The sequence below is a fragment of the Mus caroli genome, unplaced genomic scaffold (genome assembly GCF_978045245.1).
Source record: "Mus caroli unplaced genomic scaffold, Mus_caroli_1 scaffold_6, whole genome shotgun sequence".
NCBI lineage: Eukaryota > Metazoa > Chordata > Mammalia > Rodentia > Muridae > Mus > Mus caroli.
In genome coordinates, this window is record NW_028227261.1 from 12,268,775 (window position 1) to 12,292,266 (window position 23,492).

The following is a 23,492-nucleotide window of genomic DNA, read 5'->3' on the forward strand; positions in this document are numbered from 1 at the left end:
CTAACTTGCCTGGCCTTGCCCAGTTCTTAGGCCGAGTCTCCTAGACTGCCAATCCTGTCATGGAGTCAGCCTGTCTCAATTTGACTATCATAAGGACGTGGAACTGTTTGACACCTTCCTTTTCTATTTGTGTCTGTCTGTCTGTACTCGTTTCTCTTTCTTGCCCTTTTACTTGGCTGACAACTCAAGCCCTATATTGAATAGAAGTGGAAAGAGAGGACACCTTGTCTTGCTCATCTTCGGGGACTGCTCTCAATTCTTCTCCATTTAGTATATCGTTACCTAGAGGTTTGTTGTATGTAGACGGCACACTGAATGATTCTCGGGCTATCCCTTGTCTCTCTTGACTTTGATTGTGAAGGAATGTTGATTTTTATCACACCTTTTCAGCATCTATTGAAAAGATCATGCGATTTTCATCTTGATTCTGACTACATACCGGCCTTTCTTTCTTTCTTTCTTTCTTTCTTTCTTTCTTTCTTTCTTTCTTTCTTTCTTTCTTTCTTTTTTTAATGTTGTATTTTTAATTTATGTAAATTCGTGTATGTGTGGATGTGGATTTGTGCATGTGAGTCAAGGTGTCCACGGAAACCAGTTTTGAAAAATATATTACACACCATTGGATCCCACTGCTTCATGAATTTGACTCTGATCTCAATAATGCTCCATGATGTGCACAGACCAGACAAACACCTGGGTCAGGACAAGCTACCGAGTGCCAGTGTGATGTGATGGCTATTCTTGGATGTCAACTTGACTACATCTGGTATTAACTAAAACCCAAGTGGTTGGGTATACCTGTAAAGGTTTTTTTTTTTTTTCTTAATTAATTTGAAGTGGGAATAATTTAATCCAGATCTTTTGAGGAGGGAATATCCATCTTTAATCTGTGCCATACCTTTTAGTGACAGACTATATAAAGGACATTAAAAAAAAAGCTTTCTTTCTCTTTGCCTGCTTGCCCTCATCCTTGCTAGCAAGTCCATTCCTTTATTGGCATTAGAACCTGCTTTTTCAAGATTTTATTGTATACTGAAAACCAGCTGAAGTATTCAGACTCATGGAATGGACAGTTACTGGATCTTGGACCTTCCATTGGTAGACTAGCTGGACCTTAGCCTGTAAGTCATTCTAATAAATCCTGTATATGTACATATATATGGTGTATATGTATATATACATGTATACACACACACATATATAGTGCATTCTCTTTTCTTTCAGTTCTGTTTCTCTGGAGAACCCAATATAGCATTTGCTGCCAGTTATGGTGCCTCTGTGATGACCTTGCTGCTCAAGATTTCTCTCCACCCTGGGCATCTCCCATTTGGAGAGCAGTATCCCAGCAGGACAATAGCTCTTAGTCCCAGCTATGCCTTCTAATGGATCATCCCTGTTTCTTTTCTTCCCAAGACATAGGGAGCTGTGTCAAAGAGCTTCTCAAAGTCAAGGATGGGGAGATAGTGCTCACGAGGCACAGTAGAACTGCAACCCTGGTTTCTAGGAAGCACCTATAAAGTCCTCCCTTGAGGCCTCTCCTCACCCTTGTGCCACTTCACATGATGGGGTCTTATCATATACCATAGTCAGAGCCAGCCTTAAAATATGTCACCATCACAGGCCAGGCCACAGCATGGAGCCAGGTGTCCCGAGGGACCATCTGTTTGTTTCTGGGGCCATGAGAACCACAAATATGTCACCCCTTTAACTTCACTGTGCCTTCTTTAGCTCAGTTCACACTGGATAGTCAGTCACCCAGCCCTAAGACACAGAAGGACAAGAGAGATGGTATCACAGAGGAAGTTCCTGAGTCCAGATTGAACTCAACATTATGGATTCCTTCTTTTAAGAGTGAATATTAATTGCTATCAAGGCAGAAGAATCTAAAATGGCCTGGGAGGAAGGTCCCTGAGCATACCTGTGGGAAATGGTTCAATATGGGAAGAGAATCTTAATTGTGGCCAGGACAACTCCTAGATTGGAGATCCTGGCCTGTATGAAATCGAGGGTGAGCTGAGTCCTACTACGCATGCGTCCATCGCTCCGATTGTAGACATAACATGATTAGCTGTTTCAGGCTCCCGCTTCCCTACCTTGATGGACTTTCCCTTGAACTGGGAGCCAAAGTAAACTCTTTCTTCCTTAAGTTGCCTTTGCCAGTGTTTTATTATAGCAATGGGAAAGGGAGGTGGGTGTAAGTCAGCTTCCTCTTCCCCCAGATCCCAGGGCCTCCCACTTCCTGTGGAGCTTTCTGGCTTCAGGGTGGGCTCAAGAGCTGGAGAGTGGGAGCTTTGAACACATAAACACAGTGGCTCCGGAGATGGGAAGAGCTATCTTAATCCCACTCTGAACAGCCCTCCCATGTAGACACATGTGGACCCAGGTGTGTTTTAAACTATTGAACACCAATTTTTCTATTGTGTGTGCACATGTGTGTGCTGGGGAGGGGGAGGGTACATATGGAGGACAGAGAATCATCCAAGGGTACTGGCGGACCTCAGGGATATAACTCAGGTTGTCTAGGCAGACAGTAAGTGCCCTTGTCTGCTGTGTCATCTCTCTGGCCCCTAATCAATAGTTTTGTTTGTTTGTTTGTTTGTGGTTTGATACAGGGTCTCAAATTAACTCCTGGACTGGCTTCCAGCTCCTTATATAGCTGAGGAAAGCCTTGAACTTCTGATTCTCCTGCCCCCATCTCTCAAGTGCTAGAAATAAAAGCATATACCACGCTTGGTTTTTGTGGTATTGGGGATCAAACCCAGAGCTAGGCAAGCACTCCACAAACTGAGCTGCACTCCAAGCCCTAAGGAATGTTTGGGAATTTAGGAGACTTGTCCGGGAGCAGTTCCAGCCCTTCCTTCTGCGTCAGCGGATATTTGTCGCCTTTGGCTTTGCCTGAAGCCAGGAGTGTGCGTAGAGAAGTCCTCTCAGCTTAGTTCAGTCCCATACCACTGAGCGTCAGAAAGACGTTCCTGGGGGAGGGGTTGTACTTGGGCCACAGCCTCCTCTCTCCTTTCCCAGCCAGTAGAGCTGTTCTTTGAGAACCTCAGCTCCTGTTCCTTGTGGCCTGGGTTCTTTTTGTTTGTTTGTCTTCCATCAGATAGAAACACCGAAAAGGTGAAAGCTGCCTTCTATGGGATGGAGTTCTCAGCTAGGAGGGGTAGGGTCCTAATAGTGACCTCTGGAGTCAACCTTGGATCTTTCTGTTTCGTTCTTTTAGACATTAGCTTATTCCTGGGAGAGTCGGTTTCTCAAAGAATTTGGTCTCTGGGAACTACTGGTGACCACAGGACTGAATTCCTGACCACTGGTCCAGCCAGACAGCCTGCTCCCCTGGACCTGAGCCAGACAGGGCTGAGGTCTGATGCCTCCCTGGGCTTGGCACCCACTCCCAATCTGCTTCTCTTTGGGGCTTGGGAGGAACCTCCAGCCTGGCAACTGGGTCATTTCCCAGGACCCAAGGCTTCTTTACAGGGTTGGCACAGCCTGTTTTGCCCCTCAGGGGGTTGGCGCTTGTCACTCTCCTTCACTTGGACAAGCAAAGGGACAGAATTAGCTCTCCACTCTCACTCTTGAAGCTCTCCAGGCAGTCAAACCATTCCAGGGAGGAACCAGAGAGGCCTCCTGGGAATCTGCCCAAGGCCTTTTCTCTGGTTTCTATTGGAAGCAATCCAAAAGAAAAAAAAAAAATGAAAAGGAAAAAAAAAAACCAAAAGTGGGGTGTTGGTGTATTGCGGTGTGTTGTGGGGGAAACCAGGCCCCACCCTACCACCAAGAGAAACCATTGCATACTGGGAAACCAAGGTATCTAGTCCCTGTAGCTAAGGCAGTGATCATGCATGCTTGTCCTGGTAAAGGCTCTCTGAGTCTTGCTTATTCTAGCATCCCAGCATAGTCCCTTGAGGTTCTCACTACGTTTCCAGTTTATAGGCTAAATGCAACTTCATGGACACCCCAATTATCAAAGCATCTCCATAACGTCAGCCTACAGACCATGATACAGAAATACCTCAGTTGCTCAGAGGTGATCAGGAAAACTGGGGCTTAGCATACAGGACCCCCCCCCCCCTTTCTCCCTGTCCACGAAGATGGACTCATCCCTGCCTCTCTCCTAGAAGAGCCAGGCAGAGGCACCTGCTGTAGGAGATGTCCAGACACCATAGGGAGCTGAGACAGTACTAACATCCCCCATACATGTTGGACACACCTATTCTCAAGGACCAAAATGCAGGTGACAGATGGCCGGGACTTGACTCCTTGTTGCTTGCTATTGTCTGATGTCACAGAAAACCAGGGGTCAGAGCTGTGTGGACAAGCCCACATCCTGCTCTGAACCCATCTTCTCATCTGTGAAATAAGTTCCCAAACACTCCCTTTGGAAGGGTGTTTCGGAAATGAGCCAGGTCTCTGCCTATGTAGGGATTGCTCAGTATCAGCATGGGTTCCGGGGCTACTACATCCTTGTGTTGACTTCATTTCTAACTTTTCCTCCTGAAGTCTTCTTCAATGGCTTGGCAGCCCACATGACCCTCCCAAGATCTTTGTCAGGCATGATCACGTGACTGGATTTGCCCAATGAAATGGGAGTGGAAGTGACATGCATTATTTCCAGGGAGAACCTGAAGAGGGCATGAGGGTAGACCAGTACATTTATCCCCTGGGAGCTCTCATCTTGGATAGTGGCTTCTCAGAGGGAAGATGGTTTCATGAATAAGTTGAGGTTGCAGGGCAGACACTTTCCCTATAGGAAGCTACAGTGTTATGGGGATCGCATCTGGCTGACACCCACCACCACCAAGTGGGTTGACAGTGCTCACTCTGAGCTGTTTTTTTTCCTTTTTTTTGGGGGGGGGGGTGCTTTTTCCTTTAGTGGCTGCAGGGAGAGCTGATACCTGATACAGTGTAAACACCATGTCTTAGGCTGGCAGTACCCCATCAGTGCTCCATAAACAGCGTATACCTGGCATTTCTCTTGCAGACCAGCCTGCTTTCACTCAAGTTATCTCATCCTTCTTGCTATAAGCACAAGGGTCCAGCCAGAGATGCTTAGGTCTGTGTGAACTTCCTGCAGTTTTCAAGGAAGCCACTCACTAAGTCAGAGGCCTAAGACCTTCTCCTCCCTGTATGGAGGAAAACTAGCCTGCTCTCAGACACCCACCTGCAAAAGCTGCATCCATGGATGCTATTCCTAGCAGGTCACACTGCTCTCTGCTCCACACAGACTACAGTGACATTTATTCAATTTGCTCAGTATGAGAATCACAGCAGAGAACCATGGGCACCTCTACACTTGCTTGACTGAGACCATGCCAGCTCCTTTCATTCTCTGGGTTTTCCATCTCCCACAACCAGATGTGCTATAGGGGCTGTAACACTCCACAGCGCTGACCCTAAGTGATGCGTTGACATTGTTTCTGGTGACTCATGATTCTTTCTTCCACAGATGAATGGCGTCTTTTGCTAGTATCATCTGGGTTTCCCCAGGTCAGAAGCAGGTACTCAATGGAGTCTGACTTTACTTTTGCATTGGTGGCCCAGTGGGACCAAAGAAGGATGTGGTCAACTCTTCCATGGATCCTACCAGGGAAGCCAAGTATCTGGAGGGGCCTGGCCATACTTCCCTCCCTCCTGTTTCTCTTCTTGGACTGGGCTGCAGTTCCTCTCCTGCTCTTTGTAGACCCCAAGGCAAACCCCTTCTCTCTCAAAAGATGAGTCATTGTGGTTGGGGCAGGTTCCTTCCCAGCTGCCTCCCTCCCAAACATGTGAACGAAGGAAGCTGCGAAAGCCACCTCTTTATTTTGCGTTTCTGCTGTGTAACCAGTTTGCACGAGCTGGGAGTGAGAGGGTTTTGGAAGGAAAGGCAGAGTGTCTGGGAGCAGACTCTCCTGGAAATAGTAGATGCACATTGCTCAGGCGGGTTAGACTGGAGAAGCAATTTCATGACAAACCCTACAGAATGAGAAATGTACAAAGTTGTTGGGTGGCTGCCGGCTTCTTGCCTCCCCATGGGGGTCAGAGTTAAACCCATCAGTCCTGCACAAAGGTCCTGGAGTTGACCTGGGGAGCTGCAAAGTCTTCCCTGGGGACAAGAACAGTCCTGCTCACCCAGCAGATGTGCTAATGCACAGGCACAGGGGTGTGTGCCCGGCTGCTGTGGCTCCCCCTCAGGCTCCATAGCTCCTCAGGTGTGTCTTCCTCCTGCCTCTATGTCCTCCCCTTAAAGGTGTTCATACAGGTGTAAGTCCCCGAGAACCTGTGAATCTCCTCCAGTGCAGCTTGTGGGAGTATGCTAAGGGGAGAGGAAAAGATGGTTAGTGGTGGCAATGACAAATGGTAATAGACAACTGGCTCCCCTTCCAAAAATACACCCGAACCCCGAGAATGAGCACTTTCACCAGGTAAAGGCCCAAGCATAGGAACAGACAGGGTTGCACTGTCGGCATCCAGTGTGCATCCAAGGTGCTCCATCTCTTCCAAGATGCAAGCTGAAACATGACTGTCTTTGTGGTGAGACAGAGGTGACTGGGTCATGAGAGGATCCACCCAGCCATGGATTAATGGACAATCTGAAGACTGGCTCTATTACTGAAGCTCTCTGGTCATACTTGCTCTGGATTATATGGGGGAACTGCCCATCATGCCACGAGGCAGCAGGAATGTCCTTGCCAGACACTACATCATGTTCAGCTTCCAGAACCCCAAGATACACACACCTCTGTTGTTTTCAGTCTTGTTTTTTTTTTTTTTTTTTTGTATATGGACACGTATGTGCCTATATGTGCACTCTTGAAACTGGAGTGAACAGGAAGTAGTATGCTATCTGATATGGGTGCTGGGAACTGAATTCTGGTGTTCTGTACTCAAGAACATCAAGTACTTTTAGCCACTGGCTGTCTCTTCAGTCCTCTTTTAAAGAAACCAATCTGTTTCTCTCTGCATATGTGCGAGTGTTCATTCACCTGCTGCAGCGCACATATTAAGGTCAAAAATGGGTGTTGGGGATCAAATTCAGTTCCTCATGCTTACACACCAGGCACGTTACCATCTAAGCCATCTACCCACCCTAGTACCTGCCCGGGCAGTCAAGAGAGCAATCTTAGATTGAAAGTCAGGGTATGCTGGGATGTTCCAAGGGCCCTCTCCCGTTTTCAACTCTCCACCTGCACAAAGGCGAGTCAGAATGGAAGGCAAGGAGCCAGATGTCACTGTTCCCTTAGTGACAATGCTCCATGTCACATAGCCAATGGCTTGGCTTTCCTGGGAGTCCATTTCTGATAACAACAGGGTGAGCCTGAAGTAAAGTGGCTGTACCTCCTGACAAACAGGGAGCAGACACATGGCTGCGAGGATACAGTCTTCCCTGTACTGAGGGCGGTGATGAGGCAGCCACATGTGCTATCCCTTCAGCATGGGACCCAGGTGGTCTACCTTGGTAAACTCCACCTCACTAGATCTATGACACATCTCCAAATTTTGAGCCACTGGCATGAAAACTCCTGTTCTCTGAGCTACCAGGGAGCTGGGGCTATGCCTGACAGTCTTCAGAGCAGCATTTCTTTAAAAAAATGTGGTTCAGGAATTCTTGGGGGTGCCTGAGATCTCTTGTACTGCAGTATAATCTCTCTCTCTCTCTCTCTCTCTCTCTCTCTCTCTCTCTCTCTCTCTCTCTCTCTTTCTCTCTCTCTCTCTCCTCCCTTTCCATTGCAGTATAACTTGTCTTTCTCCCTTCCTTCCTTCCTTCCTTCCTTCCTTCCTTCCTTCCTTCCTTCCTTCCTTCCTTCCTTCCTTCCTTCCTTCCTTCCTCCCTCCCTCCCTCCCTCCCTCCCTCCCTCCCTCCCTCCCTCCCTTCCTTCCTTCCTCTCCCCTCTCCCCTCAAGGCAGGGTCTTATATCACCCAGGCAGCTGAGGGTAAACCTCACACTTCTGTTTTCCTGCCTTTCCCTCTCACATGCTGGGATTACAGGCAGAAGCCATGACATCTGCAGCATTAAGAGCTGATTCTCAGCTTTCATGCAAGCTAGATAAGTTCTCTACCAACAGAGTCACACCCCCAGCTCTTCATTTGTCTTTTTATTCTCTCTGCACACTCAGTGGAGTTTCCCAGAGGCTTTGCTTAGGGGACTAATCTGATTCACTGAAATAAGAAGCAGATGCAAGAATCTAGTTGTTTCAGATTAAACCAGACAATGGAAAGATCTGCAGAAACACAATCCAGTGTCTCTCTTAACTGCTTGTCTGTGTTATTTTAGAAAATATAATTGCTTGTCATAAAAATATATTTATGAGTTGAGGCTAGATTGGGATTTCTAGTGAAAGCCTGTCTTTAAAAAAGACTATAAAGGCAAGCAAACAAATAAAACAGTTATAATTTAAGAGTTCTGGTTACTAGCTGCCAAGGAATAAGACATAAGAGGATGGGAAACTGAAGCCAGTTTAACATGATCATCAGTGTGTTCCCATTTATATCTGGGTGTTTACATCAAGGACTGACCAGTGTTTTTGATGGTACCTTTAACTCTTTATTTGAAGTTGTTGCCTCATTTGGAAGGAGTTGGCCACATTAAAACTCATATGTTGAAACTTGGATTAAAAAAAAAAGAGTTCTGGTTACTGCTCTTTTTTAATGAAAAATATTGTAAATAGAAACTGATGTGTAAATTCAATGTCCCCTCTCAGTTTCAATTTCCAATGCAGTTAAGTAGTGATAGATAAAACTCACATAAACAAGAGCTGTTTGGATCCCTCAGTAATTTTTAAGCCAGGCATTGTAGTGCATGCTTATAATTCCAGGACAAGAGAGACGAGAATTTCAAGTTCAAGGCTAACCTAGGCTTCTTTGTATTGTATTCCAGATAAGCCAGAGCTGCAGCGGGCTCTGCCTCATAGACGAAAGAAAGAAAGAAAGAAAGAAAGAAAGAAAGAAAGAAAGAAAGAAAGAAAGAAAGAAAGAAAGAAAGGAAGGAAGGAAGGAAGGAAGGAAGGAAGGAAGGAAGGGAAGGGAGGGAGGGAGGGAGGAGAGAGAGAGAGAGAGAGAGAGAGAGAGAGAGAGAGAGAGAGAGAGAGAGAGAGAGAGATGAACTAGGCAAACAAACCATTCACAGAGATCCTTAGATCAACAAGTCTGCCCTCCTGGTCAGTACAGATAGAGGTGCCACTCCTCAACCTCCTGCCCCCCAGCAGACATGACTAATCAATCTCACATTTACCTTCTCCTGCCTGTTGTCTTTTTCCTAACCGGAGCCCAGGGAAGTTAAGAAAAAAGTTGGGTCTGAACCTGACAAAGAGTTACCTCTCCCCAGTCCCATACCTTTTCAAGATAATGAGGATATTCATGGTCCACGGGAGCAAGAGAAGGGCCTGGTTTTGTTGAACAGCATCTACCGTCCTCCGGGCTACTGTCTCTGGCTTCAGTGGCGGGAAGAGGTTGGGAAACCTGAAGGCAGGAAAATACTGGTTTCTCCTGGGGAAGTTGATCCTTCTGCTGGGTATCTTGGTGAGTGGCTAAGCTTCTGAGGGCCTTGGTTCTTCTGTGTGAGGAACTTGAGGCTGTAGGATTCTCTCCCAGTCCATGCCTGTTAGAGTCCCATGTTCCCTTGATCTTGCAGTAAGGAATGCCCATTAGCAGGGAGTATCTCTGACAGAGTCATGGAATTAGAGTCTACCCTGCTGGGCTCATTCTCCAATGCCCTCTAGCCTTCCTGGCACACTGGATACCCTCTACATTCCACAGCATAGGCCAGTCTTCAGCCTTTCTTCCTGAACCTCTTTCCTCACCAGCCATCCCTGTGGCCTGCTCACTCCTCCTAGTTCTTCTGCTGAGAGACCTCAGCCTCCCACTTGGCTGAGTGACCTCTGCTCTTACCATCTTTCTATTCTCCTTAACCCATGTCAGTGACATCTAGCATGATCTTAAACATCAAGTTCTCCCTTGTCAATGGTCTGTCTCCCTATCAGATTATAAGTTCTCAGAGGGCAGAGGCCCAGTGAGTCTCCATCCCTATTGCATTATCAGCTTCTAATAGTACCTGGTACACAGTAGAAATTCAATAAATACTTGTCACTTTGCCCCACTCTTCTGCTGGGCCGCCTTTCTGCTAAGGAGGTCCTTAGCTTGCTAGTTCACTAACCAGTCAATCACTGATAAAGTGGCTTTCCGTGGGACTTCCGGATGAACAAGCAATCAAATACTCAAGCAACAGGAGTTTCCCATGTTTGTTCAGAAGCATCTGACCCCAGACCCCATGCAACGATAGTTCCCTGGGTATCAGGCCTATGCACAAATATTTCCTGCAATTTTATGGGTAAGGAAGCAGGCACAGTGAGACAGAGGGCAAAGGGGTGAACTGCTAGCCACTGTTCCAATGTTTCTGTTCTTGGATCTTCCTGCCTTCCTCAGTCTGAAGGTACATGCTGACCTCTGTCTCTCAAAGGGCTTGTGATCCACTCTGGTACCATTAAGATTAAGGGCTGTGTGTCATCAGCTCTGATGCCATTCCTGAGCAAGGGGCAGCCCTCTCTGTACCTTCTCAGCTGCGTGAGTGACAAGTGTAGCTTTGGTGTGTGTGTGTGTGTGTGTGTGTGTGTGTGTGTCTGTGTGTCTGTGTGCACGCATATGGGTGTTTATGTGTGTGGAGGTACATAATATGAATGTGTATGGAGGGCAGACGTCATCTTTCAGTATTGTTCTTCAGGAGTCATACACACTGTTTTATGGCCTGGGTCACTTGATGGCCTGAAGTTTGAAACTTGGCTAGCCTGACTGATCAGTCAGCCCTAGGGATTTGCCTATCTCTGCTTCCACAGTGCTGGGACAACAAGTGTATGCTATCTTGCCTGGATTTTTTATAAAAGTGAGTTCTGGAGATCAAACTCAGTTCCTACACCTTGATGACTAGATTTTCTTTGCAGGCCAAGATAGTGATTCCCAGAGCCCCATGAACCTGTAGCCTAGAAGGTTTTCCAGAGAGGTGCATGCTGATGTAGTTCACTGCAACTCCAGTGACACTCTGGCATATCTGCAGTCTCCAGCCTCCACCTGTGTCCAGTACTGACTCTTGAGAGAGGAGAGACAGGACAGCAAGGCCCAGCTGTCTGGGCTTTGGGGGAACCCTTTCTGGTTAAACCCTTGCAGAAGGACCTGATGGAAAGGCTTCAAACCTGTTAAGATTTCCCCCTTTCTCTCCACGGTGGCTGGGATGGCAACAAAGGACCCTGGGAAGCGGACAGAAGAAGCCTGCTCAGCTAGCCCAATTCCAGCTGTACCTCATACTGATGATGTTTCTCTGACACACACACACACACACACACACACACACACACACACACACATATATATATATATATATATATATTTTTTTTTTACAGTAATTGCCCATAGGACCCCCTACTTCACAAGTTAGAAGAGCCTTGTGGAATTGAGTGGCTCTGACTGCTTTGTGAGCATTAGGTGGATAATAGCTACCTGTAGCTATGCAAGAGAGAGTGGAGGGTTTGTCTGGAAGACCTATGCTTTAACTAACTCCTCTTTTCTGAAAGGAAAAAGGGGGGGGAAGAGCCTTGGATTTGTCCTGTAGCCATCTCAGCAGTCTCCTGAGGATGGTGATTGGGATAGGACCTATAACAGGTGGGCATCCATCCAGCAAGAGTGGCTGTATCAGGTGTCCATCGTTGTTTTCATAGTCACTGACTTATTCTACCATCCAGCCACACCCCTAGACGCTCCCCTTTCCACTCCTATTGTTGCATATGGCCTTCCCAGCAACCTTCCTTGAAAATGAGCTGTAAACCCATTTAATAGACAGGGAACTGAGTGTCCGAGAAACGTCATCAGTATGAGGTACAGTTGGAATTGGGCTAGCTGAGCAGGCTTCTTCTGGCCACTTCCCAGGGTCCTTTGTTGCCATCCCAGCCACCATGGAGAGAAAGGGGGAAATCTTAACGGGTTTGAAGCCTTTCCATCAGGTCCTTCTGCGAGGGTTTAACCAGCTCTCATTTTTACCAGCAATCCATCAGGTAAATACTGCTCCTGCTGTTTTACATATGAGTAAAGCACAGCTCTGAAAGGCAGCAAATCTTCCTCCGAATTGGGTGTGTGGTGTGTGACGAGTACCGATGTGATGTTCCATATCAGTGCCATTTACTGTCTAGGATGTCATTCATCACCCAATTTTACAGACACCGAGGCCTGGCATCATACAGCAGGCCTATCACACCTGTAGCATGATGCCACCCTAGGACCCAGCACTCAAGCATGAACCCTAAGCCCAAGTGGGTCTTGGGGTTTCTTCAGGTGGGGCTATAATTTACACTTACTAATTAATAAAAGTTATTGGTGTGTGTGTGTGTCTGTGTCTGTGTGTGTGGTGTGATTGTGTGCATGCCTGCATATATGTGTGAGTGGGCATGTATCACAGAATGCACGTGGTAGTCAGAGGGCACCTTGCTGGTGTCAGTTCTTGCCTTTCCACCATGTAGGTCTCAGGGATCAAAGTCAGACTGGCAGGCTTGGTAGCAAGTTCTCTCACGCACTGAACCACCTCACCTGCCCTGCCTCTGTAGTTAAGACTCACATTTTCAGCACATAGCTTGATTAATGGTTGTTTAAGCACTGCCACACAGCAGCTCCCTTGGGTCCCTTCCCAAGCTCCACAACACCAATCCTGTCTCTGGCACCGTAGTTTTGCCTGGTCCAGAATGCCATGCACATGGGACCGTGCAGAATGTGATCGCATGGCTTCTTTCCCTCAGCATCGTGGGTATGAGCTTCCTTATGCAGGTCACATGAGAATATTCATCTCCTTTCTTGTTGCTGGGTAGTATTTCACTACGTACATCCAGTACTGTGTAAGCTCCTGTACTAAGAAACAGGACCCTAAACATGAGAAGTGGGTCTTGGACTGAACAAAATGGAGAAAGTGCATTGAGCACTAGTATCCAGCTTCCTCTGCTTCTTAACTGTGGATGCAATGTGACCATCTGCCTCATTGCTACTTCCTGCCATGACTTTCTACCAGGACAGACTGTAACCTCAACAAACCCTTCCTTCCTTAAATTGCCTTTATCAGGCACTTTGTTACAGTTGCTGGAAAAGCGACTGATACAGTACAGTTGTATCCCATTGCTTTGGGAGTGGAAAAGGAGGTCTGAGAGTGTGAGACCAAGGCCAAGGGATTCTGGGGCTCTTTCTTGGAAGACTGCTGGCTGGGTGGACTCAGGAGAGGTGGCTGGTCTTACCCACTGACCTGACTCTCATGCCCTGGAACATCTCGGTGCTGGTGTGAAAGGGCAGAACGGTGGTGGCGCTGACACCAGGACAGTCCAACAGCCCCAAGGTCAGGCTCTCCATGAAGGCGAAGGCTGACGCTTTTGACGTGCAGTAGTCGATGGCACCAGGGATGGCTGACAGTGCAAGCACGGAATTGAGGCACACAATATGGCCGTTCTGGAGTTCCAGCATACGTGGCAAAAAGGCCTTGGTGGTCTGAGGGTAGATATCAGGGGTCAGTGTGGAGCAATACAGCTTCTGCCAAGCCTTGAACCCCTGCACTGTGAAGAACACCCTATTCTGGATGGATGCAAAGCGACTCTAGTGACAACCTTCAGTCATGGAGAGGCGGAAGCCTCCCACGGCAGAACAGTAGGCTGGCCAGTCAGAAGTTCTTACGTCTCCCTGTCAGTCATTTCTTTTATCTAGTCATTTTGCTGTTGAATGTCCCTGCAGGCATGAGCCTCAGTCCCACTGAGCCTTTCTTTCTCCCCACCTCACACGGGCTCCCTGCATTGCCTACGGCTGGCTCTGGGCCAGAAAAACCCTTACCCAGAATTGGCCCAGGGTGTTGACATGCTGGGACTTGAGGAGGGCATCATCATCACTGTCCATCAAGCTTTTTCCATGGACCACAGCGGCATTGTTCACCAGGATGGTGATGTCACCCACCTGTGGGCAAGAGGGGGCTGTGGAGCCGTGAGGGCAGCCAGTCCCTGTGGGCTGTACCTGGAGAGGCACAGACCAGGCTCCGCAACCACCAGCCACATGGCCTTTCTGAGCATCAGTCTTGCTTATAAATGGCGCTGGTGCCATACCAGCTGTGTCTGAGGATTAGAAATAGTTTATGGTACATACTATACCCAGAACATAGCATATTTATAATAAATGAGGTTATGGTCACATAAAAACGGTTAATGTTACCATGAATGGGATGTGTAACAGGGTAAATTCTTTTTCTCTACTGGCGCTCACTTATCTACCCAGCCCAAATGTCTTGGATTAGGGAAAAGGTTTTCCCAGAATGCAATGGGACACTTCCTCCCCTTGGTCTCAGAGAGCAAATAACTGAGTCTAAATATCCAAGGGACCACAGAGGGCTACTCTTACGGTATTATCAAGTTTAGTCCCGGCCTAAGCAACTTGGACCAGCTTCATGGAGAGTCCCCCAAGGTTCACTGCACAAAACCAGTCTGTCGTGACAATGCTCCCTCCCAGACCATATGAATTCATATGTGTGTTGGGGCCAGATTCTCCCAGGCTACTGACCTTCTCTCGGACAGCTTTGGCCATCTGGTACACCTCTTCCCGGTTGCCCACGTCACAGATGAAGTAGTGGCACTCTGTGCCCATCTGCCGAATCTCCTCTGTCGTCTCCTTGAGGCATTTTTCAGTCCGCCCCCAGAGAACAATCTGGAAGGAGAGAAAACCAACATAGAATAGGTGGCCTTGAAATAGGCGGCTTTGAAATAGTCGATACAGATACAATGATTGGTGCCAGGAATTTAGAATTTTAATAGTCTTTAAAATGCTGGCTTCCTTGATTCCATCCAAAAATGAAGTGCCCAAATCAAATTAACTGTGAGTTTTAAATAAAAATTATTAGTATTATTATTACTCTTATTGTCATTGTTATTGTTTGTGTATGTTAAGTGTACCACAGTGCATGCCAGTGCACGTGTAGAGGTTTAGAGGTCAGCTTTTAAGAGTTGATTTGCTCTTTCTGCTGTGGGTTTGAGGATCAAACTTAGGTTGTCAGGACTGTTTTTACCTACTACGTTATTGTGCTTGAATGTCTTAGGGTTTCTATCACTGTAAAGAAACACCATGAACAAGAGCAATTTGGGGAGGGAAGGGTTTATTCAGCTAAAACTTCCAGGAAGCTAACAGTCTATCACTAAGGGAAATCAGGACAGGACTTCACTCAGGGCAGGAACCTGGAGGCAGGAGCTGAGGCAGAGGCCTTAGATGGATGCTGCTTACTGGCTCCCTTCTATGGCTTGCTCTGCTTGCTTTCTTACAGAATCCAGGACCACCAGCCCAGGGGTGGCAGAAACCACAATGGGCTGGGTCCCTCCCAATCAATCACTAATGAGGAAAATGTTCTATAGGCTTATGTACAGCCCAATTATATGAAGGCATTCGCTCAGCTGAGTCCTTTCTCTCAGATGACTCTAGCTTGTATCAAGTTGACATAAAATTAGCAACCCTGCTGGCTAATAATAACTTTTCTTTTAAGTTTTTACTTTTATGTGTATGTGCCTGTGTATGGGTGTGTGCGCTTGGGTGCAGGATCCAAGAGAGGCCAGAAGAGGGCATCAGATTCCCCTGGGGCTGGAGTTATAGACTTCTTGATATGGGTACTAGGAAGAAAACGCAGGTTTTCTGGAAGAAACAGCATTACCCATTGAGCTATCTTTCCTGCCCTAACAAGGTTTTAAAAGGGATATCACCTCTTAAGTGAGCCAGCTGTTTTTGAGCACATTTATGAACAGTCTGCTGGTGTGTTAAGTTCAAGCCTTTCTGACATATTTTTCCTGGACACCTCCTGCCAGGCCAGATCCAGCCTTTTACTTGATTCTTAGAGGTAACAGAAAAGGTTTCTGTACAATATTCCTGTACAGGAACCAGTTAAGCTAGCCTTCACACCAATTATGTTTAGAGCTGGGATCATTCCCACTAGCTGCTAGGAAGGATGGGGGTCCCATTCTCCTTCCACGAGAACTTGGAGGACTTCCGCCTCCCTGTGGTCTCACTGGGAAGGAAAGATGCAGGGACAGACAGGAGACAGACAGTGAGACTCCTGCTGAGAAGCAAGGGCTCCCTCACCCATCAGGTAACAAGCGAAGGAGTTACCTAGTGACCTTGACGAGTGGGTCCTAAAGAGGTTAGGCAGATGTTCCACAGAAGACTTGGGATGGAAGCTTGGCTAGTATTCAGCCTAAATTTGAAGGTGAACAGCACATCTCCCCCTACAAAAGAGCAGCCCAGGTTTGGGTGCCTGGGGAGCTAGCTGCCCCGAGATGCAGCTTTATGGTACAGAGACAGAGGTAGGAAACAACACAGTTCAGGTAAATTAGCATAAGGGAGGCAAGTCTCCAGCAAGGGTCTGTGTTTCTTTTTTTAAAAGATTTATTTATTTTTATTTCATGTGTATGTGTGTGCGCCTGATGTATGCATGTGGACTACATGCAAGCCAGTGCCTGTGTAAGCCAGAAGAGCACAAGATCCTCTATAACTGGCTAAAGGTGCTTACAAAGCACCACATGGGTACTAGGAACTGAACCCAGTCCTCTGCAAGAGCAGAAAGTGCTCTTAACTGCTGAGCCATCTCTTCAGCCACAGATGCACATAGGGCTCCATCAGAAGGAGCCTGGGTGCTCCATGACTCTAGAAGAGTATGTCCCTCCTGGTTCTTGGCTGTCCAGAGACAGTCAGTGTATAAAGCTTGCCATGGTCTGCTCAGAATATTTGCAATCAGGAACTAACGAGACCAGCCCTGTCAACTGGGCTGGAAGGTGGCCCTGGAGAGGGAGATAGTGGTGGTCAGGCATGTGGGGTAAAGTTCTGTGCACACTGTCTTCTGAAAGCAGGCAATGGGCACAATCAGGACCGTGGTCCTCTTGAGGTCACCCCTTGTGTGCTGGCAGAGTGGCACTACCTCTCTCTCTGGTACCATGGCTAAGTGTCTTTGTGAACCTGGAGTCCCTAGGACTCCTTCCCTAGGACCCAAATCTGTTCTGTTCATTTTAGTATCTCAGTGCCTACCAAGGAACATGCTGTCTGTTGGATGAATGACAGGGCCAACACTGGGACACTGTAGGTGGGTATTAAACTACCTCTTGAAGCTGAAAGACCCTCTGTGGCTGAGCTATTTGCAGCCGCAGAAGCTTCCATAAGTAAGTATGTGTGGACCAAGAGTCAGTGGGGCTTGGGGTTTCCTAGAGCACCCCCAACTCAGCAAGTACAGACTAGGAGCTAGCCATGGTGCTGGGCAAAGATGAGTTCTGGGAACAGCTTCATCACTCAGGGCAAATCTCTGTGTATGGTGTTTGTGTGTTTGGGTCTCTGAGTGTGAACCTAACTGAGTGTGCACCTGCGTGTCTGTAAGTCTATGAATTCATTTGCATGTCTGTGAATGTATGTTTGTCTGAGTATCTGAGAGTGTGTATCTGTGGGTTCGTGTCTACGCCTGTGAGCATGCTTTGTGTGTATGCATCTGTGCATGGGAGCAGAAATGTGCATCTATGATGGCTCGCAGTCCTGTGTGCTTGTGCCCTCAGGCTCTCTGGTGGATGCACACAGATCTTTAGATAACCTTACAGAGTCTATGCCCGTGCCCATCTGTCCTCATGAGCCAGCCTGGACCTCTGTGGTCATGGTGGCTCAAATGTGGAGCTGTCTTGAAGGCCAGGACTCCCTGGCTGAACTGACAGGCTCCTCTTGGAGCTTCTGTCCAGTCCTCAGAGAATCTGAGTCCCTGATGGGTACAATGCATGCAAGTATGCCCTAGTAGCTCTGTCATGGTTGCCTGGATGACCACAACTGTTGGCAAATCCTGCCCAGGTCCGGGTGAAGATGAGGGTGGAGGGGAGAAATGAGGTTTGATAGGACACTGGGGAAGGGGTAGCCTGGAAACTGCTTAAGCTTCTGCTTAAATTTCCTGTCTGACCAGCTGGCATGGTCAGGTTAGACTAAGCTTATAAAATCAGGATTGGAGTCTTCACACTTCTTGGCCTCCAGTCTTCTTCTGCAAGGTTAAACAGTGGGCTTCTGTTCCCTTCTCCTCTCAGGGCTGGTGAGCAGGATGAGGAAGGAAAGGGTCCCTTGATATGAACTGCCAACAGTGCCTGCCCTACTTTGCCTTTCCTGCCATCTGCCAGTCTCAGCAGCTGAAGCCCTTCGCATCATCTCCGTTAGAGACTTACATTACCTACTTTCCACACTTGGAAATTGGGGCTCAATTATTAATTCAGGTGTCCAAAGACACATCTGGTGTATGGCACAGGCAGGATCTGAACCCAGAATCTCTCCTCCTCAGGTGCAGCCCTGAGGCATGGCTAGACAGGATAAGCAGGACAGACCCAACTCCAACTCTAGATCTGTCCGTTGCTGCTGTCTGTTCCTGAACAGGAATCCCTCCCTGTGTCTCATCCAGCTTGATGTCTCTACCACAGCCTTATCCACCAAGCTGTCAGGGCCAGAGAACCTGACATAGGTGGCTGCTGAGCCCAGAGCTGGGACCTAAGAGAACAAAAGGGACACAGTTCCCACCTCAGGAACTTGTTCCAGTAAGGAAGGTTGAGTGATCAAGGATCAATCGCAACCTGGGAAGAGGTGGTGGGGGTGGGGGAAGAGGAGAAAGAATAAACAAAGGGACCTGTGGAGATTCAGGAGCTAGCCAAACTGACTATTCATAGAGAAGGAAACTGCAGCTCAGAGAAGCCTAAGCACCTTGTCTGAGGCCACACACACAAACTGACAGAGCTGGTATTTGAACATCACTGTTGTGTGGCTCCAAGCACAGGTAGTCAGTTACAACTGCTATTCACTGTCATAAACTCAATCCCCAGTAGTACTGAAGACAAAGTAAAGCCTTGTATGTTTCCTCCTAAGGCCCTGAAGGGAATCAGCATAGAGCTAGTGCCTGCTGGGTGTTCTGCAGGCTCGCTCTGCTGGGATGGTCCTGGGGAGGAAGAACAGACAGGCCGCAGTACCAATCTTCTAGTCACTCAAGGGACTGTAGTCATTTAAGTGTGTTAGGGCTAGGGAAGAAGTCCAGGGACTCAGAGAGCAAAGAAAGGGGATCAACACGGAATCATGCAGAAAAGCCCACCCGACACCCCATCAGGTCAAGGAAGCAAGCAGCCTCAGATGGATGCCAGGGGGAAGAATCAGGCCGGTCTGCCACTAGCTTCTTTATGTCTGTTTATGGGAAGCATCTCTAACGAACTAGGTGACTCTGATCTTCAAAACCAGGGGCTGGTGAGATGGCTTGGCAGTTAAGGTGCTTGTCACCAAGTTTGATGACCCGAGTTTGATCTCTGGGACTCATGTGGCGGGGGGGGGGGGGGGACGGGACGGGACGACAGCTGACTACTCTGAGTTATCCTCTGTCTTCCTCACATGTGCTGTGGCACCCACCCCAAACCCCAAGTAAAAATCAACAACAGTAGCAACAACAGCCCAGGTGTAATAGTACACACCTATAATTGAAGTGTAAGGGGACTGAGGCGGGAGGATGGCCAGTTCAAGGCCAACCTGGGCTATACAGTAGGATTCTGTCTCAAAGCAACACAGGTACCAATAAGAACAGAGGCAAAAGAAAAATGCATAATACAAACCTTCCCCACTGTAACTCTGCATCATTCACCCCTGTTTAGCTCAAGTGCTTCTCAATACCTCCCCTTTTAAATAATTTATGTATTTTTTATTTTATGAACATTGGTATTATGCCTGCATATATGCCTGTGTGGGTGTCAGATCCGCTGGAACTGGAATCACAGACAGTTGTGACCTGGTATGTGGGTGCTGGGAATTGAACCCAGGTCCCCTGGAAGAACAGCCAGTGCTCCTAATCGCTAAGCCATCTCTCCAGCCCCTCACCAATACCTCTTTAGGGCTCTATACCCATGATAAAGTAGCTATTTGTTGTCTCTCTACATTATTTTTCTCTAAAATATTGTAAACTCCTATTCATCCTGCAGAGCCACGTCTGACTGTCCCTGGTTTCAAAGTCTTTCCAGCCATTGTCCATTCCACCCACATGGAATGCCCTCTTTCATCCTCACACAGTGTGGGTGAGCATGTTACTCCCCACACAATAGGTCTCAGACAGATAAAGTGACTTGCCCAGGGTCACGCCTCTCCTATCTGTACAGCTGTATGACTCAGAAACTCTGCTCCTCCCTGCTAAGACTAGCCCTTGTTTTGTGTTTCCACTGGCAGACAGATGAGTGTGCCGACCATTTGGAAGCTCTTTGCCTTGGCTCACATACTTCAGGAACTCTTATTCATCTTGCAAATCCAGCACTGGCCAGGGTCAGTTCACCCAGTCACATGGTGCTGGCCCTTCTAGACAAGTCTGCTGATTCTAGGACTCTGGTATTCCTTCCTACTCACCTTTGCCTTCCGTATCCAGGGAGATACCCTAGAGATTGGCTGTGTGTGTGTGTATGGCAGGAGTGTGGAGGGTGGGGTGGCACCAGTGACATGAACAGATAATCTCAGGTCCAAGTCCTTGGGCAGGTCAGGGAACTCATGGTCCATGAACCCTGGGGCTTAGGGTCAAACTGATGATGTTGGCCTTGTAGACAGAAGGAAAATGCCAAGCAGAGACACCAAGCATGGTAGGCAGGGCAGCAGACTGGGTAAGAGAGCTTTGAGAGGGGTGTGGCTTCTTGCCTCCACATCCAGCATAATAGGTAGGTGATAAGATGATGCTAATTAAGAGCCATGCTTATGGCTGGGTGAGAGTGATCTTGGAAATTTCAGTCCATTGTAGTCAAAGCTAGGGTGGTCTTGAATAGAAAGGGATGGGTATAATCCTGGAGGGACTTCCTGTGGTGTCTGAGACATGGGCATGGCATACTCTATCTATCTATCTATCTATCTATCTATCTATCTGTCTGTCTGTCTGTCTGTCTGTCTGTCTGTCTGTCTGTCTGTCTGTCTGACTGTCTGTCTATCTATCTATCTATCTATCTATCTATCTATCTATCTATCTATCTATCTATCTATCTATCTTGGTGGTACCAGGGATTGAACTCTGGACCCAGCCCATGCTAGGTAAATATTCTACTAGTGAGCAGCTATAATCCTCCAATCCCTCCTCTTTTAAAAAACATTTTGAGACAAGGTTTAATGTTGACCACACTGGCCTTGAGTTGGCTCTGTAGCCCAGGCAGGCCTTGAATGTGTGACTCCCCTACATTAGCCTCTCAAGTATCAGACTTGGGAACAAAGCACACTTTCAAATTTAAAGATGTCAGACACAGTAGCACATGTCTGTAATGTGAGCAATGGGAGACTGAGGCAGAAGGGTCATAAGCTTATGGGTTGCCTGTCTCAAAAACAGCTTTTACATTCCCATCTACTTTCTTTTCCTTTTCTTTCTTTCCTTCTTTCTTTCTTTCTTTCTTTCTTTCTTTCTTTCTTTCTTTCTTTCTTTCTTTCTTTCTTTCTTTCTTTCTCTCTCTCTCTCTCTCTCTCTCTCTCTCTTTCTTTCTTTCTTTCTCTTTCTTTCTTCCTTCCTTCCTCCCTCCCTCCCTCTCTCTCTTTCTCTCTTTCTCTCTTTCTCTCTTTCTTTCTTTCTTTCTTTCTTTCTTTCTTTCTTTCTTTCTTTCTTTCTTTCTTTTCTTTCTTTCTATATTGGGTCCCATGTAGTCAAGGTCGACTTTCCTACTCTCCCACCTCTCCCATCCTTGTACTAGGATTACAGACATGTATCAGCATTCTGGGTTTTATGCAGTGCTGCGGAATCAAACTCAGGGCTTCATGCATGCTAGGCTCAACCAACCAAGCTACATCCCAAGCATATATAAATCCCAAGGCATTTCTAAAGTGAGAAAAATCCTAAAGATATTTCTCATCTCTTGAATAAAGTGGAAAGTGGCTCTGTAGTCACTCTGGCTTAAGTCCCTCTGATCTGTCATTGTGAACTTGGAGACCCCGGGTAACCTCCTTTATGAGTTGGAGTTTAGAGTGCCTTGAAAGGACAGTGGGAACATTGGGGGTAGGGGTGGGGGGTGGGCTCATTATGAACCAGTTGGGGTTATTGTCAACAACACAACAGCCACAGAGCCCTCTTTTTGTAAAGGATTTGCCAGGCCCACAAAACTGGAGGTGTTAAGGATGATGGTGGCCCATAGCACCCTGTCTTGCTTCCCTCAGACACAGACTTGTCTGGGTCCAGAACTGTAGTGGTCTCTGTCTCATCTTTTCCCTGACTTGAAAGACATCCTTCAGCCACAGCCACGGGCCAGGCAAGCAAATACCTGAGCCCAAGTTGCCCCATCTGCAAGGTCAACTAGCAGGACCTTGCTGGGCAAATTTTTCTAGGAGGCTAGGTTTTCAGGATGGACTCTGGAAGTTCCTGGGAATTCTAGGGAGGAGCCTCTGGGGCTGTTGAGAGGGAGGAGACTTGGAAGACATGTTTTAGGACCCTCTCTTTGCCTTCCCAGCTATCCACAGTAGTGTCACTTTAATTAAGCTTCTAGAACTATCGACTCTACAAAAACTGGTTCAAATAGTATCAGACTTGAAGCTCTAGCTCTTAACTGGCTCCGACAGAAGGCCCCTTATCTTGTGACAAGCCCGAGGTGGTTGCCCCAGTCCTTATCCATTGCCAGCACTTTCCTGTCACTGTGGGCACAGACAAGAAGCCCCCTTCTTTCCAAATGTCAACCATTCAAAGTGATGATCATGTGCCTGCTGAACTGCCTCCTTCTCTGAGTCTTTCCAAGAGGCTCCATGCTCACAGGAGTCAGATAGGGAGGAGTGGCCACTGCATTCAGTGCTCTGTGACCAGGAGGCAAGATTCAGAGCCTCAGATGGTCCTTCAGCGCCAGCATGGACAGCTCTGGCTTTACAGGAGGTGTGTGTGTGTGTGTGTGTGTGTGTGTGTGTGTGTGTGTGTGTGTGTGTTTGGAGGTCAGAGAGTGACAGCAGGTGTCTTACTCAGCTGCCCTCCACCTGAGACAAAGGGCTCTCACAGAACCTGCAGCTCACTGATTCAGCAAGACTACCTGGTCAGCAAACCCCAGAGATCCTCTTGTCTCTCTTTCCCCAGGACTGGGATGACAGGCTTGTGATGCTGGGCCCAGATTTCTAGATGGATGCCAGGGATCTGAACTCAGATCCTCACGGGAATACAGTAAGCACTTTGCTGACGAAGCCATCTCCTGAGTCCTAGGTGGTAGCATCTTTTATGAGAAGGAGCATCTGTTTCTGTTCATAGCAATAATATTAGTATTTATGTTATAATACTAATGGCCTCAGGTTTATTTCAGGAATCCCATGGCCAAATCCCAGGACAGAGGTGGCGATGCTCATCCATAAGTCTCCGACTGCAACTTGGAGCCAGGTAGTAACTTCTTCCTGGAGTTTGGGCCCTTCAGTGATTCACCATAATGATCAAGAGCCCTAACACATATCCCAGCAGGCTCTGGTAACTCTAGGAAAGAGTCCACAGACATTGTTACAGGAGGAAACTGAGTCACAGACGAAG

The 23,492-nt window shown here is 47.5% G+C and overlaps 1 protein-coding gene across 3 annotated transcripts in view; it reads right to left on the minus strand.

Moving 5' to 3' along the window:
* Positions 1-5,777: 5,777 nt before the first annotated feature.
* The window catches only part of Dhrs3 (dehydrogenase/reductase 3), a 35,513-nt gene continuing 17,798 nt past the window's right edge, over positions 5,778-23,492 (minus strand). For 2 of the 3 annotated variants that reach the window (XM_021159311.3, XM_021159309.3), the window contains exons 2-6: positions 14,534-14,677; positions 13,817-13,936; positions 13,242-13,480; positions 9,308-9,433; positions 5,778-6,289 (exon numbers count right to left, since the gene is read on the minus strand). In XM_021159311.3, coding sequence (XP_021014970.1) covers positions 6,205-6,289; positions 9,308-9,433; positions 13,242-13,480; positions 13,817-13,936; positions 14,534-14,617 — 654 coding nt within the window. In that variant the 5' untranslated portion in view covers positions 14,618-14,677 and the 3' untranslated portion in view covers positions 5,778-6,204. Of the gene's footprint in view, positions 6,290-9,307; positions 9,434-13,241; positions 13,481-13,816; positions 14,092-14,533; positions 14,678-23,492 lie in introns of those variants that run through there. The other variant, XM_029475841.2, reaches the window with a different exon arrangement.